We start from the raw sequence: 17,251 nt of genomic DNA, 5'->3' as shown, positions 1-17,251 counted from the left end.
GAAGGACATAGACCTGGTTGGGAGTCCAGAGGAGGCCGTCAAATTCATCAGAGGGACGGAGCACTGCTCCTGTGAAGAAAAGCTGAAAGAACTGGGATTGTTCAGCCTGGAAAAGAGAAGGCTTCATGGTGACCTGATTGTGGCCTCCCAGGATCTTAAGGAAAGGAAGGAGGGAGGAAACACGGGTCGGGACTCTTTACAAGGGCATGCAAGGACAGGGTGAATGTGTTTAAATTGAAAAAGAGTAGGTTTACATCAGTCACTAGGAGGAAATTCTTTAGTGCGACGCTGAGGAAGAAATGGAACTGGCTGCCCAGAGGTAAGGTGAAAAGATCTTGAACACATCCCTGGAAGTATTGAGGGTCGGGGTGGATTGAGTTCTGTGCAACCCGGTATAGCGGACAGTGTTCCTGCCGTGGGCAGAGGGGCTGGAACCGGAGCCCTCCAGGGCCCCTCCACCCCCAGACTGCCGTGGGCAGAGGGGCTGGAACCGGAGCCCTCCAGGGCCCTTTCACCCCCAGACTGCCGTGGGCAGAGGGGCTGGAACCGGAGCCCTCCGTGGCCCTTTCACCCCGGACTGCCGTGGGCAGAGGGGCTGGAACCGGAGCCCTCCAGGGCCCCTCCACCCCCAACCCCTCCCGGTTGCGCCCGCCCGGGCCCGCGCGCCGCCGCCGCTTCCGCCGCGCGGTCCCTCCCGCGCGCCGCCCCCTCCCGGCAGCCCTCGCGCCGGAAGCGGCTGACGACAACAACAAACACCGGCGGCGGCGGCGGCCGCCCCAGGCAGGGCTCCCCCGCTCCCCGCGGCCCCCAGCCCGCCCCGCCGAGCCGCCTCTCCCCGCTCGCCGCCTCTCCCCGCTCGGCCGCAGGCCCCGCCGAGGCGCTGCGCGCCCCCGCGGAGCCGCCGGGCCCGGCCGCGCGGCGCGGGGGGGGACACGCCGCCACCGGCGCAGGATGAGCGGCGCTGCCCGCGCGGGACCCGGGGGTGAGTGCCGAGCGCTGCCGGGGACGTGTGGGCTCCCCCCGCCGCCCCGTTCAGCCCCTCCCAGCCGCGGGGAAGGCGGGGACTCCTGTACCGGGAGGGCGGCCTGGCGAGGGGCGGCGGTCCCGGCGCTGGGCTGCACCCGTGGGGCGGGCGACAAAGAGCTGGGAGGCGGCGGAGCGGGGGTCGGGGAGGACCGGGATCCCGCGGCCGGAGCCGGTCCCGGGGCGGCGGAGTGAGCCCAGCTGCTGCTGTTGGGTGGGTGGGTGGGGGGGCGGTGGCTGCCCGGCGTCAGGGGGAGCAGCGCCGCGCGGGCCGGGGTGCTCCTGCCTGCCCAGGGCTCCGCTGCCAGGGCGAGCGATTCGCGGTGAAGTTACTACAAGGAATGACTCAGCCTGGCAGCGCCGCCGTGCTCGCCGTCGGCGGCGGTCGGGCGAGCTCCGTGCAGAAGCGTTGAGTGTTTACAAACGTTGTTCTGCCTCTCCCTCGGTTGTTTACTTGGTCCTGCTCCCGAGGAAGCATGTGTCCTGTAATGAATTGTCTCTTCGGTTTTTTCTTACGGCTCTGTAGTAGGCTCGCAGGATGTTCTTTGGATCAGTGCTCGCTTTTCTTTCTCACTGACCCCCAAAAGTACTGGCTGCCAGTGATCCAGAGGTAGATAGACTAATATAAATGCTGTGAGAATTAAATGAGCTGACCTTTGTAATGTTGGTGTTTCTTACTTAACATCACCTAGACATGAAACAAAAAGTCATGTCTGCTCCCGAGAAACACAGAAATGTTAGTTTAGACCTCATATGACCATAGCTTTTTTTTCTCTTTTGTCGTATGTTTTTGTCTGAAGGAATTACATGGTATGTCCTGGCCATGAGCCATTTCTTGTGGTTCATATTTTAAGCTTTCACCTTTAATTCTTTGTGGGGAAGAATGAGGAGGTTGAGGTTTGGTTCTTTTTCCTTGTATTCACATATATGTGTGTCAGAAGTAGTTTGTGCTGTTGGGTTTATGGGAGGACTTACACTTCTGGAGGTGTTTTACTGTATGGTAAAAGGTACCTCAGCAATGCTGGAGAAATGGCAAGGATGGAAAAACATGTTTCAAGCAGTTGAATTTCATACAGCCGAGAAGTATTGTGAGGAATAACACTATAAATAGAATCAGAATTATAGAATGGCCTGGGTTGGAAGGCACCTTAAAGATCATCTAGTTCCAACCTGTCTGCCATGGACAGGGACACCCTCCACTAGACCTGGTTGCTCAAAACCCCATCCAACCTGTCCCTGAAGACTTCCAGGCATGGGACATGCACAGCTTCTCTGGACAACCTGTTCTGGTGTCTCACCATCTTCACAGTAAGGAATTTCTTCCTTATGTCCAATCTAAAATTATACTCTTTCAGTTTAAAGCTATTGCTCCTTGTCTTCCATACATACCCTTCTAAAAAGTTCATCTCCATACATCATGGAAGTACTACATAATAATAGTGATAATGAAAACATGCACTATTATGATATATTTCAACTGTGAATTTTAAGAATATTTAGTATGTAGTACCTTGGGAAATTTTTAAAAGATGAAGCACATAAAGAAATTACTTTACTCTTATCTTGTGGTCTAAGACAAACTTTTGTGCCAAGAAGCAAATATTAACAAGAAAGGATTTAGATATTCTAGCATCATTAAGTTTAGATTAAAGTATGCAGAGGATGTATTTGTACTTACTCTAAATGCTGCCTGGAACTTAAAATGGCTTTATATTATTATGCTGAAAGTAGTAAAGAAAATTACTTGCTGAAGAACATGTAGTATGCCAGTTTTAGAGCAGGAAATGCAAGCAGGATCTATTGGGATAGTGGATTATTGTAAGATAGACCTAATTGTGCTTTGGAAGTCCATTATTGTTGTCCACTCTGTACAAGTAGCTGTGTCTTTTGTAGATTGTAAAATAGCAATCTATCTTAGCCACAAATTGTGTTGCTCTAGGCTCAGCACAGATTTGGGTTAGTAGTTTCTGAGATCGTGTCCAAGGGGCTGTCTCTCTCCCCATGTCAGGTTACTATATTTATAATTAGAAGTGTTTGCAGCAGACTTGTGCTCTGACTGGAGGAGAGGGCAAGGGTTATTTTGAGGTCTTTTGTGGTGTCTGTTTAAAAAATGGTGTGTCCCTGCATGTTGTCTGAACACAGCTGTTACATGGCCTTGCAGAAACTAAGGCAGAAAACAATTTCTAAACTGAAATTCAGTTATTTTGTTTAAATAGGGGACTGAGTGTATGTTGGGGATAAGGGAGTAGCACAAGTTGATTTGTTTTTGATAAGAGTGGCAGTTACAGTGGAATCACTGGAAAGAATTTTTCTTTATGTTATCAGTGTGTCCTTAAGTCTTTATTTGCTTTTAAACTAGCAGTTACTTTCTGTGACAGAGTGGTGTGAGAGTCTTGAGACTTAAATTGCACAGGATGGGTTCATTAGCATGTTGAGGTAAAGGGGAAACAAGTTCAAATGAAAAGCTATAGTGTGTGTACCCAGTTGTTACACGAGCTACTTCAGTCATTTGGACAGTGCCCAAGCAGTCATGTGTCTCCTTCTGCATTTGCAATATTGCTCAAGAAAGTTGTGCTCCTGATTTGTGGTCCACATCTCAGTGACATTATATGAACGGTTTCTGAAGATGAGGAGGGGAAAAAACAATTAATACCTTACTACTTTTAAGGAGCCTATTAGTAGGTGGCATTCTGGTGCAAAGTTGCTAATCAGTATTACTGAGTAGCAAACACTTGATTACAAGATGCCAGCTTACATAATAATATTGTATTATACTGCAGGATGTGATTGAATGCAGTGATACCAAACACACACACAAAAAAATCATTAATATGTAAATTACTAATCCAATTGCAAGAATTACAGAGTGCCGGTTTTCTAGCTGCTTTGCCAGACTAATGTTTTTGGTGTACAAGTTGAAAGATCTTCACATGAATTGCGTGTTGTAAAAGCCTATAGCACAATTAATGGTAATAAAGAAATTGCTAGCAATTATTTTTGTGACCTAATTAACATTCTGTGGTTACTGAGATGGTCACTTGTTTATTTATGAGTTAATTCATCGTGCAGATCCACTCTTTATTTCGTTTTAATTTAACTTTTAGTACTTTTAATGTAGTTCAGTTGAAAGACAAGTTGGAAGACATCATGGCCACATACCAGCTCTAAAATTTTTTCTATTTGTGAGCAGGGTTGGAAGTAGATATGCTTTGTATTTTCTAATAGGATTCATCTTGTTAGTAATACATGAATAATTTTTCAATACTGGTTATTGGAAGTTGTCAATAGACGCATCTAAACAAATTTATTGTTATCATATTTATGCTCATAGATTGAGGCAGGGCTGGTCAGGAGAAACACCAGGGCTGTCAGGGCAGTTCTTGCTACTCTTGTGTCCATCTCCAAGTGTATATTTTCCTTTAGTTCTTCAGGTTTGCTGTCCATGGTTCAGGAGGGTTCTGAGCTCAAGCAACAGCTTAGTGTAGCTTTTCATGTCCATCCAAGATGCTGACAGTTTCTTTTGGAAAGAGATTTTGCAGCTGGGCCTGCTGTCTTTATCGCATCCAGGTGAAATGCTTACGGTGTGCTATATATAAAGCTCTGGTAGTTTGTGCATCTAGAAAATAAACTGTGGTGGACTGTTTGCTATGAGTTAGTACAAATAAGTAAAAAAAAAGGCTTGTTTGGGTGCTGTATGAATTTCTTTCTGACCTGTGTAAATTACTTGTTGATGGAAAGTAAAATGTGAAACTGCTTTGTTGGCTAGCTGGGTTCCAAGTGTCCTGCGTCTGTCTTGCTGTGTAATGCTATAGGATCAATGACAAGAGTGCTGAGTGAATATTTGAGAGCAGCTTTGCCCAAGTCATGTTCTAAGGATTTTTTAACTGACTTCAGAGCGTGGATGTATTTTCTTTTTATGAAATAACTCATGTTTTCTTACCTCTTAAGACTTTCTTTTGAAACAGAATTTTTGCTTTTTCAGGAGAGTAGGAAAGCTCTGATGGCAATAGTGAAATAGTGTGATCAGTGTTTTGATTGCTTGTTGCTTTTATTTGGAGGGATTAGGTGGAATTAGTATCTGTATGATACATCAATCTTCATTATTTTTTTGAAGAAGTATTTGACAGGCCAGTATGCTGTTTTCATTTTGAACAGATTGAAAACTCTATGCATTTTAGAGGTAGAAGACAGATTGGAGAACTAATTATAGGGAGAGTTTTACTTACATCATAGATTCAAAAAAATTATACCACCCTTAGCAAAGCAAAAATATAAATTCTGTAAAAATTGCACTTTGCTGAGGTCTGATTTTTGAATGTTTGAGGTAGCTGTTTTAAAGTTCCCATTTTCTATTTTGATTTAGTTCTATGATTGAACATGTTATGCTCCTTTTGTGTTGTAGTTGTAGCTGCAGTACTTTTTGCTCTTTATCATTTGAATAGTGTTTTTTTTTCCTGATATTGCAGGGACTTTCAATGTCAGTGGTTTATCTTGAACTTTATTTCGAATTTGTTGAGGCCAAGTAGCTGTGCTGGTACATCCAAAGTGTGAAAATTTGACCCTTATTTATTGTAGTTGGCTTAGGATAAACAGGTCATACTGACAAAATGATGCTTTTGTTTATACAGTTATTCTTCCATCCTCCAGAGTGTGTATTTTTATTAAATTCAGATGAAGGGAAGATTCTTACATAAGAATATATTGTGTAACAGGACTAGAAGCTGTCTTCTAATACACTCTGCTTATGCTGTGTTGTAAGTGTTCTACTAGTAAATTCAAGATGACTTCTCTATTTAAAAATATTCTTCACAAGTACTTGTGTAGTCTGCTGATTGAAAGAAACTTGATTCTCACCCAGTGAATGGTTTGAAAAAATGACTCAAAATTCTCAGTTCTTTCTGAATGAAGGGGGGGAGGGGTAGTGTGTAAACTTTCCTTTTTAAATGAAAGGCTTGGTGGTAAAATACCTATACATTTCAAAAAGCAAATGTATTGTGACAACATTTTCGCATGCATGTATGGCTCTAAACAGCACAACCAGGGTTCAATAAGGCAGGAATATAGTTGTAATGTCTCAGTCATTGTAAGTTGTGGTTTTCTCTGGAGATTCTTTGGTGATTGTATAGTTCTTATATTGGTAAAACTACATAAGAGAATTTATTGGTGCATGTTGTTCTCTGTTATAAGCTACCAATGATTTATATTCCAGGAAGGTAAAGAAGGGCAGATGAAGATTAGAAAACACCTTCTTGAGATTAGAGGCAATTTAATATTCTGCAAACTATCCTGCAGTTTTTCTCATTTCTCAGCACATTGCTGTTATCTTCTTTCACACTGTTGCCAGTAGAGATATGAAGGTGATTTGTAAATGTGTGATATCCAAAAAGAGTTAATAAATCGATCTGAGAAGAATCTAGACATTTCTGAATATGTATACCTAGGGAGACTGGGGTTTATATCAGCTCTGCATCTTGCTGATGGTCATTTACTTTCAGATACCACTAAAAATAAAAGAACGTGGATGAATATGTATGAGGAAGTTGGTAGGTGACATATGAGTTATAAGTAACTTAAAAAAGAGAAATTTGATAAATTCTATCTTTAGATCTTGAAAGTTCATATAATGATTTTATAATTAATGTAGGATAAGAGAAGTTTGAAACAAGTTGTAAAGCAATTAAGCAGTTTACCAAGATGGTAGAGGATTTCCTTATTGCTAGAAAACTTTAATAGTTCTTTTAAAATCTGATTGCTTATGAATAGCAATTAAGGAAGAACCTGTGACTTTTATGTAGGCAGTCAGACTAAATCACAAGAATCTTTACTTGCCTTACATTTCATTATTGTCAGACTTTGACTGTCTTTTCCATCTGTAGTGTTTTCATTCCTGTGAAGTAAATGCCATTTAATCAGTCCTATGTTCTGTATTTTCATATTTTAAAGAGTTCTGGCCAAGATTTTTCTCTTTTCCATATAAAAGAAAACAAGAAATAAAAAAAAAAGTTGTAGCATCAGGATGTTGTATCTGAAGAGGGAAGAACAGGGGAAATGGCCTCTTGGACTAAATTTTGAGAAACTCTGTCTTTGGTTGCATTTATAGTAATTGCAAATTTTTAAGTTATCTTAGCCTGCTTTTTAAGAGGGTACTGGTTTGGGCTTTTTTACTAGGTTTCTAAGAAGTGGTCTATTAGTAACTGAGGATGGCAAGGGCAGTTAGAAATATGAATGATGCCTTCTGAAAATTTTTACTTGTCTTCTTGAGTGATGGTTCTGATGTTGAGTAACTGCTGTATTCATTGGCTTTTCTCCAGCCTTGGTTGAGTGTAGTTTGTGGAGTCTATGTGATGAACCAGATCATGGAACCAATTTGAGCTATCAGTATCCTGGAGAATGGTGTTTCTAACTTAGTACAGCAAAGTCATCCAGTTTATTGCACAGATATACAGGTAGTTGCACCACTGAAAGTTGATGCAGGGAAAGGAGCAGAAGAACAACTGGCTGAAGAAGGGGAAGAAGTCTGGTGCACCTTTTGTTTGTGTTCCAGAGTTGGTGTTCTTGGTTGATCAGAGAGAGTGTTAGTGGAAGCAGTGTTGGTGACTTGTCTGAGTTGGGTATAAGAAAGAATGAATTTTTTGTTGTTTGTTTCTTGCAGTATTGTTTGCAAACACTGGAAGATTTTACATGCTAATTATTTTAAAGAGTATGTACCTACAGGAAGAACCTTTGCACCACTATGGAGTCCGTCAGTAACTTGAATAAAACCACCTGAAGCTCCATGTACCTGAGAGTACCAATCTTTGCAAAGAGAATGTATTAATCTCTGTAATTCATGGGAGGCTTGCACTCCACAAATGCTCTGAAATGGCAAAGTTATACATTTAAAAAAGGAAAATCTGACAAAACCTTCAGTTAACTTTGTCAAAAGTAAGGCGCAGACAGCTGTGGAAAGACTTGTTTCCATCAATTAAAAATAAAGAAAGAGAAGGGATACTTCTGTAGGCTGTGGGCTGTTTCCTAGCAATAAGATTGTCAGAAATCCTAGGTTTGTTTTCTGGCTTGTACCTGTTGACTGAGGCACATAAGTTTCACTTTTTATCATGTAAGAGATGCAAGGTTTTGAAAAATGGGGTAAAATTGTATTTACTATTGGAAGAGGAGAGCTTTTGTCTGGTCTTTTATATGGACTGTGTTTTGGCAGCTCCTCAAATCAGTGAAAACAGCAGTGTGAATAGATGCTAATCATCAGATTTGAAGCTTTACCATCTCATCCATATGTAGTCATGACCCAGTGCCTGATCATGTGCTTGTTGTCTTATGAACATGTTTGAAACTATCGCATTCCTAAAATTCAGTGTAAGTTTTGTCTGAACTTGTGAGAAGCTGCATTGTTTTGGCCCACACTGATTTCAAAGCACTCTTTAATGCACAGTGTTTTCTTACCTGCCCAGATTTGCTTTTGATCTGCTCTTTCACCCTTGATATTGCTGAGGACTTCTGAAGGCATTGCAGCACCTACTTGGCTGAATGAGGAGCTTCCATGTAATTCAGAGTTGTAGGAGCAACTCTGAATATGATGGCCCGTATGTAACTGAAGTATTAGGGTAGTTATATATATAATGATTCATCTTAAAGGAGGGGAAGGAAGGAAGAAGCCTCTTAGACTATGAAATACTGAATTACTGACTTCTGAAATTCCTCTTTAGTGCATTGGGAAGTAGGGGTTTAGGAATGTGTCTTGGCTGCTCTGCAGGATTGCAGCCTGGCTCTTGGGTTGAGTGGAAAAGGCTCCCTGTGCTGCCCAGCAGCAGAGTGAGAGCTGTTAAGAACACAGTGACTGTTGGAGATGCTGTAATTAAGTAACCGCCTCTGTGCCTGATGCACATCTCAACATATAAATAGAGCTCCAGATGGCTGCAACCTTACAGATGTCAGGGACTGACAGCCTTTCTTTGAGACTGCAGTGTGGCTTGAACATGAGGTTTATAGGCTTTGGTACAAGATAGGATCTCCACCTTCAGTAATATGTATCTTATGATTAAATGTGGTCTTCTCATTAAATTTATTTTGAAGGAGTAGGAGAATTAAATTATTCTCTGTACCTGGGTCAGGAGGAGCCCTACTACTTATTAATCACATGGCTTAGGGGTGTTTTTTTATTTTTTAATTTTTCTTTTAAGTTCTTTTAGTGCCTTTTAAAGCATATTTCCTTTCAACAGTTGGCTATCCAGAAAATTATATGCATTTGCACTGTATTTTAGAAACATAGCCATTTCTGTTGCATAAAGCATTACTAAAGAATGTATGCCCTCACAATGAGGTCATACTTTCTATTCTTTCTATTTCTTCTTTGTGGTAGTAGTAATGTTCTGCAAAATTAAGGTATTTCTGGTTAGATGCATTAGGTTGTTTGCAGTATTGAAGAAAGGTCCTTAAAGCCTACTTTTAGAGAGGATCTTACAACTGACATTAAGAAAGGTGTTAGTTGGATTAAATTTAGCTTCAGTTTCTATTTTCATTTTCATTTGATTTATGTGCTATAAAATACTGTGCTTCTGGGGTCTGCAAGTTGAAGCAAGAGAGCATTTTTTGAGAAGGGCCCTTGGAAAAAACAAGGAAAGTGGAGGTTGAATGCAGGTTTATAGAAGAAAACAAAATGAATTGTAAGGAATATTCTGCACTGGTCTTGTATCTTTGTCTATTATAGAGTGTATTAAGTCGAGGTGAAGCAGGAAATCCTGCTCTGAAAGGTGAAATCACAGAAACTGTAGCATCTGAGAGGCAAACCTTAAGAATTGTGGTATGGAAATGAAGCACAATTTAATAACATGGTAATGTGCTCCAAAGTTGACTCAATCTTGAGAGGTAATAAAGGTATATTTGCCTTGAGGTGAGATGTTACCCAGATAAGATATTTACTGAATGATGAATAGCACTTTAGTCTTTTTAAACATGTCACGGACTTGTCAGCCTTTGCCTCAGATGAATTGCCCTTTCAACAGTCAGGAATTCTGTGGTGGTGTCCTGTGAGACTCCTGACCCTGGTAACTGGGGGTAACATTTATGACTCATGTAGGAGACACTGTTACCTGTGGTGTAGCCTCAGCGCTTCTGCAGTAAGGGAAGTGAAACTTCTTTGTCAGGCGCACACAGATGGTGATCACACAGAAATATGTCAATGTCTAGTAGCAGTGTGGAAGTGCAGGCACTGAGTGAACAGTCTTGCCTTGATCAGGTAATTCAGCTAGTTCTGTCTGCTTTCAGACTTGAGCCCATTTTGACCTGGAGATACCCACAAGGGGAAAAGAATTTGGGCCTCTTGGTTCTGTCTGACCTGGCAGATGAAGCACTGATGAGTACAACACTTAGCATACAGATGTGGAGCCACATTTCCCTTCTCTTCCCTGGCAACAAAAAGCAAGATACCCTGTACTGCTTGTGTGTTGCTGTTGTGGATGGAATTTCACAGCACTGGGTTTAAAGGAAAACCATTCCTTTGGCATAGTTCAGTTTAAATTTTATGGTGTTAAAGAAAAATTTATCAGTATCTCTGTTTGCTCAAGTTTAATTTGTAATCCATATTATAAAGGAAGTATGGAAAGTGAGATGTCAGAAGCATGAGCGTGAACAATTAAGATAATACAGGGAATTTAATGACCAAAGTGAAGTTGATTAATGTCCCATTAAACCCAAACAGCGTAAGTGTTGATTTCTGTCTTTGTCCCACTCTGAATGCCATGATTCAGTGTTTGAGTTTGTGAAGTTGGAAAGAATTGTACCATGAAACAATGGAACAGTCAACATTAGGTAATTAGAAGTAGGGATTCTGCATTTAAGGGCAGAAATGGATGGTTAATGTAGCCAGAGGATTATATGTAGGGTGGTGTGAAACCTGTGATGCCTCTGCTGTAATTACAATAAGAGTCTGTAAGCAGACATTAATTTCCTTTTAGAGATGTAACAATGAGCAAGTTCTGAACCAAAATACATCTGAATGCTTTTAAACAGCACGTGTTGAAAGTATTGATCAACACTGACTTCAAAAGCAGTTAGTTGTTGAAGAGTTTATATTATACAAGAAAAGATTGCAGTAATTGCATTGCAATATAGAGTGTAGAGCAGTGAAATACATAGGAGCCAGCACAATGTATTCATGGCTGCTTTTGCTGTTTTATTACCTAATGTGACACTGTACATATTTTCAGTTAATTGTGGAAACTTTTTATACTTTGTGCTGTTCTTCCATTCTTGTCATCTCATTGATTTTCTTTTATTAATGCCTACCATATTCTGTCTGATCTGGCAGCTGTTAAAGAAAATTTCAAATGTTCAGCTATTTTTTTTTTGATATTACTGATAATTCATGACAGTTGGTCAGACTTCTATACTATAGTGTGAAGGATCTAGTTTATATGATAGCATGAATTTAATGCTGCAAGTCACACAGTTTAAACAAATAATGTGAGTTGATTATTGTTTGTGGTTTTGTTTGATTACACAGGTAGCATCTCTGTCTTCATTAGCTGTCAAATTGTGTAGTTGTTGAACCTCTATTAAAACAAATAAAAATAATTTCAGCTATGTAACATTATAAAAGCCGTGAAACTTTTAACACTACCTAAGAGTTTAAAGCTAAAAATGAATAAATAAAGCCTGATACTCTCCTAATGGCCTGTTGTGGTAATATAAACAGAAGAAGAACAAAATGTGTGTGGATATATTCTGTTGTAACTTGATGGTGTGACTTTCACTCCATGATTATGTTAAGAACTTGTGTTGCTGCTGGATGATTCTGGAATATTGGGAACAAACTTAAAGGCTAATTTGTGATATGTAGGTGACCTTGCCTGTAACAATCAGCAATAACCTGGCCTTTGAAAGAAAAAGAAACTTAGGCAACTGTGATAGGTTTTCATGCATGCCCCCTGTAACTTTGAACACAGGGAGATGTTGTCCAGAGATGCAAGACTAGGGAGAGCTCTCAAAATTAGTTTTGTTCCAAAGCTGTGAAGACAGGCAGCTGGAGAGAGGCAGTTAACATAGTTCCTGCTGAAGGGAGGAAGGACATGCTGCAGCATGTGTTTGGACATCAGTGAATCTGCAGGAAAGGTAGCTGCTTAAGGCATGTATTCTCTGGAACTTTGCTTTACATCATTCCCCTCATCCCTGAAGTGTTCACTGAAATTTATAACAGCCTTGAGAGTAGGTAAATTTAGTGGAATTTTGTGAATTCTATCTTCTTTTTTTTTTCTTAAAGAGAAGTTTAATACAAATTTGTCCTACCTGTGTTAGTGTAGTTCTTTTCCCCCAGCATGATTTGATGAGATGTTGGGTGAAGAAACAGCACCTGTTTTTTCTGTCGTAGTGGTTGCAAAGCAATTACAAGGCAAGAGATTATTGGGTTGTATTCCTGGTTTGTGGCAGAAGTATTTCAGCAGTTTTGTGTTTATGTGCATTACTTTAACCTAAGGCAAGTATTCAGAAGTTCATTTTGCTCAAGTACAGCTACTGACTGCTGATAGCTAAACAGGAGGAGGACAGTTCAATTACAGTTTTTTTTTAATGGTAGCACTTAAGCACACTGGTTATTTCCCTTTTATTTTACCTTTGCTTCTGATAAAATGTCATGTGTGCATTTTGCATGGGTTTGAGGGAGTGGACAAAAGGGAGGAAGATAATTCTTCTATTCCATGACAATAAAATATTTTTTTCATTTATTAAGGTTTTAGAATGTAGGGTGGAGTGTTTTTGATTTATCTGTAGTAGCACAGGTTGTGTAAAATCGTTTACATGTTCTAATGGTTTTCAGGCTTCAGCAAGCCTATTTTTAGTAATGGATTATCACCCTTTATAGTGCCTGATCATCTTCTCAGAAAGCTTGCTAGGGCATTAACATGATAGAAATAATGTTTGTTTGCAGTCTGGAATTTGTGCACTTGCTTCACTGCCCTGAGCCCAACAGGTCACCCACATGTTCTTTGCCAAGGCTCCTTCTCCTTTGGTACTGCTACTTAACTGAACACAGTTAAAATGAACTAGGGTAACTTAGAAAAGGTCACCTTTGCTGATCTGGCTCATTTTGTAGTTTAAGAAGCAGTTCTGGGAGAGGAAGCCCCTGACCAAGATGTAGTGACAGTTTGGGAGTGGTAACATCTTCAGTGTATTTAAAAAAATAGAATCAATAAATCTAACACATGCTTTGAAAGTAGGTGAGTGGCTTAGCAAAATAGGTAATGTGTCAGGTAAGGAAGGTGATACTGATTCCTGAAGGAATCTGGGGGGGGCAGCTGCTAGGTAAGACTGTTCATTCAACAGCAGTAGCATGTATACCTTATAGTGCTGGATTTTCTTAGATAAATTGCATTGTTAAGACTTACTCTAGTGCTCTCAGCATCAGTATACCGGCATTCTGCATGAGTGCTGAAAATAATTTCGGTTAATGAAAAAGCAAACAGTTCTTTATAGTGAACTAAATTTCTCTCTTTGTAAACACTCAAAATTTTGATTAACAATTATTTTAAACAAAAATGATGAGCAGAAGTATTCAGACATATAGCAGATCTGGGCAGACTTGTGACTGGAGAGTATTGTTAATTAACAAAACCCCAAACAACTACCGCATAATTATTCTTCTGGCATTAACATACACTGATTTCTATATTAAATGCAATTAGGATCATAAAATCCTGACATTTTAGTAATAATTGCATTCTGAATCTTTTCTTTGCAGATCTTCTTCTCCGGCTTTGAACAGCCATGCTACTCTGTTGCCAAAAATCAAGGAAAGTGAGTGTGTGCTTGAATTTGAAGACGGTAGCTCTGTATAATGCCTGAAGGTAATTCTTTCTTTGTCAGAAGTTAAAAAGTAAGAGACTCCTGATGTATGGCAGATGCTGTCATAAATAGTGTTGGTCTTAATAATGTTTCTTCTTTCTGTGTTTTAGTTAGGTTTACTGTTGTGTTATGGATGGGTAAATGCTTGATTAAAATTCTGCTTTGTGTGTGTCTTGGACACATTCTCTCTTGAATATTGCTTTAGCTTGGGTAGCAATGTTCATGTGAAAAGTAGATACTATACAAGCCTTTGCCTTTTACTATGCTTAGATGGGAAAGAGCTTTTTTTTTTTTTTTTTTTTTTTTTTTGTCATGTGGTCTGTGCTTGGAACATTGTATTATTTAATCCTTGTTTCTAATTCTACCTGGATCACAGTCATGAATACCCTTTGGGAAAAGTGTGCATGAGACTGATAATTCTGAAACATAGTCCAAAGAATTTATTAATAGAATAAAAAACTTTTACTTTGTTCTTGGTGTTCAGCAGTTTTTACCTGTCTAATAGCATAGTTTATAGAGTATGTCCTTTTTCTGATTCAAAATGAAGTTGGTGCCACTGAGTACAGTAGAGTTCAGGTATAAGGACAACAAAACTCTCTTGAGATCAAATTATTTAACTGGTCCTTTTTTATTTGATGTGCTTCTGTTTCTGAAACCTTTTTGTAAAAATACATATTTTAACTATGTCTATAGTTAAGGCTTGAAAAGCATGAGGGTAGCTGGTCTCTTGTAAGCAAACTCTTTTGATTTTCTGGAATAAATAATCTGATAAAATCTCTCCCCCCTGCTCATATTAATGGCATGTTTGTTATTTTTCTCTGTGGTTTGTCAATTTTTCTTTGTCTAGACAAAGAGATAAATGCACATTTAGAGTAATTTTCAAGTAATATGATTAGCTGCATGGTTAGCTGTGTGTCCTATTAATATTTTAAGGAAAAAGGGATGACTTATATTACCTGTGTAGTGATTTAATCCAAAAAGTAATTTTTAGAATTATATAAAAATATTGCTTAGTGGCTAAAATTTACAGCTTAACTTTCTGTAATGCCTTCCACATAAAAATCTCAGGTCATTAGTGGCTGCAGTGCTTGTATTTCTGCAGCAGCAGCTTTGGTAGTGTGGTGGAAATTACTCATAAGCTTCCTAGCTCCTAAGGAGAAGAGAAAAAGGCTCAGGAGAGTGAAGTACTTTAGTAATAGAATCTCAAATTAAAGTTCAGTGCTTTATGAGGCAGGTTAAAGTTTTTCATCTGTCACATACACTGGAAAAACACATGCATAGAGTTACTCATCCAAGTTCTTGTAGGGCACAGGACTGAAAATATGTCTTGACCTTCTTGCTTGAATACTTCATGTTTGCTATCAGTAACAAAGAAAGAAGCTACAGTTTTAGCTAATGCTGATAATAGAAGAAAAGATTTTTAAAGCTGTTACTTATTGTAGAGAAATACAAAAAGGGATTTTGCCTTTTTTCTTTTTCTTTCCTTTTTTTTGCCAATGCTTCAATTTCTGAGGAAAAAAGTATGGATAGGGATAGCAGTTAGCAGATAGACTTAGTAGCTGTAAGTTGAGGAGTTACTAGATTGTGTTGCTGTTTGTAAAATCTAAAAAAAGATGTCTGGAAATTGCTATCTGGGGTTTTAAAAGGTATTTCATAATTGAGAAAAGCCAGGTGATGATCTGGGATGATGGCTTCTGCATTTGGAAGTCATATTTTCTTGTATTTTTCTAATTTAGTTTCTTTTATTCTTCTCAGTGTATATTCTCATGTATTCTCCTAACTGTCTGTGTATGCATATGTATGTGTATATGTTACCTTGCCTGTGTTTCTGCCTCTGTCTTTGGTAATGAATAAGGAGCTGTGGCATGTGAGCACTGATGTATTCACACACTATATATCTGAAAGAGTGTTTTTGAAAACATATGTCTGTCTTTTTCATAACTCCTGTGAAACTAACACTTGACATTTTTGTTTCAGTTTCTAAATGATTTTAGCAGTGGAAGTTAAAAACTTCAGAGACCTAAAGAAATCATCATGAAGCTATATGTATTTTTGGTCAACACTGGAACTACCCTTACATTTGATACTGAACTTGCTGTACAAAAGTAAGAGAGTAAATTAATTGTGTATTGCTTGTTTTAAATTAAGAAGTGTGTATACTTTTATATAGTAAGTATTTGAAAGATGAAGATTAGGGTTTTTTTTAATATGTCATTGTAGTTTTCTTCTAGATTTTCTGGTATTTGAGTGAATTTTGGTGTGTTTTTTCCTTAATTTTTTTTTTTTTTTTTATGATTAGCATTTTCATTGCCTTGCCAGGTGATTGTGTGTGAAAGAGTAGAGAAGTTACTTTCTGGGATAGTGGCAGAGGCTGACCTGCTCCTCACTGAGTGTGGTGTGTTTGGTGATTTTTGAAAAAACTGTCTGAATGACTTTTGATGATTTGTTCCCTTTTTTTTTGAATAATATTTTTATGTGGAATTTCTCTAGTAAAGGCTTCTTTTTTACTGTCTGACATCATAGAGGGAGTTCTGGAGGTTGTCCTTTCTCTTGTCAGTACATTCATCCTGAAGAAAATGTGTGCTCTGGAATGTTTCTAGGTGCTAAAGAATTGGCAGGATGGTTTTTGTCTCATGGCTAGATGGGTAAAAGTTGGTTTTGTGCCAAGTTGTAAGGCTCCAGACTATTTTACATGGTTTTATATGTAAACCGTGAACTTCTGAATGCCCATCTGCCTGGAGCATGATCAGTATTAGAGGATCATGGTTAAGTCCCAACAAATTTACTGTTTCTATTTTTTTTTTCACTGCATGCTAAAAGCATCTTGTAAATGTATAGATACTTTTTTAGAGAGGTTTGTATTGTATCCTTTTTCATTGTTCTCATGTGCAAGACCTTGGGGGTAGCAAGCTCACCTGCTGTCTTCATAGTTTGTTGGTTATGGATGTGTTGCAAGTAATAGGGTAAGAAAGTTTTCTACCATGGATTTTTTTTTTTAATAATTCATTGTTTCCTTTCTCTTGGATTCCTGTTTGTAATTTTCATGACTGAAAAAAGACTGTCCAGACTGTTTCTGTGTGCTCTTCTCTAAAGCCAGCTGACAGTCAGGCTATTACTGAGCATGAAATAGTGTTTCAGCCATTCTGTTTCTGCTAGGTCATTTACAGGTGTGCCCACCCCCCTGTAAGCTGTCTGATACAGTTAGACATTACATTTTTAAATCATGATAAGTGAGGTGCAGCATCTAAGCTGCCATGCCAGACTCTTAATAGTTTGCTATGGGCCCACTTTTTGCTCAGTTGAATTGTTCTTTGAGAAAGCTTTCCAACAACTGGACCATGCAAAATCAGACTCTTCAGTTGAACAGTATAACTGCTTATTCTGTATATCTGCATAT

At 39.3% G+C, this 17,251-nt stretch overlaps 1 protein-coding gene across 2 annotated transcripts in view; it reads left to right on the top strand.

Annotated features, from left to right (window-relative positions):
- The first annotated feature begins 840 nt into the window (after nucleotides 1–840).
- Nucleotides 841–17,251, top strand: part of RB1CC1 (RB1 inducible coiled-coil 1) — a 65,812-nt gene continuing 49,401 nt past the window's right edge. For both annotated transcript variants that reach the window (XM_058801385.1, XM_058801374.1), the window contains exons 1-3: nucleotides 841–982; nucleotides 13,751–13,856; nucleotides 15,832–15,959. In XM_058801385.1, the coding sequence (XP_058657368.1) occupies nucleotides 15,889–15,959 (71 nt within the window). In that variant the 5' untranslated portion in view covers nucleotides 841–982; nucleotides 13,751–13,856; nucleotides 15,832–15,888. The remainder of the gene's footprint in view (nucleotides 983–13,750; nucleotides 13,857–15,831; nucleotides 15,960–17,251) is intronic.

The sequence above is a fragment of the Ammospiza caudacuta genome, chromosome 1, assembly GCF_027887145.1.
Source record: "Ammospiza caudacuta isolate bAmmCau1 chromosome 1, bAmmCau1.pri, whole genome shotgun sequence".
Classification (NCBI taxonomy): Eukaryota; Metazoa; Chordata; class Aves; order Passeriformes; family Passerellidae; genus Ammospiza; species Ammospiza caudacuta.
This window is presented reverse-complemented; position numbering and strand designations above follow the sequence as displayed.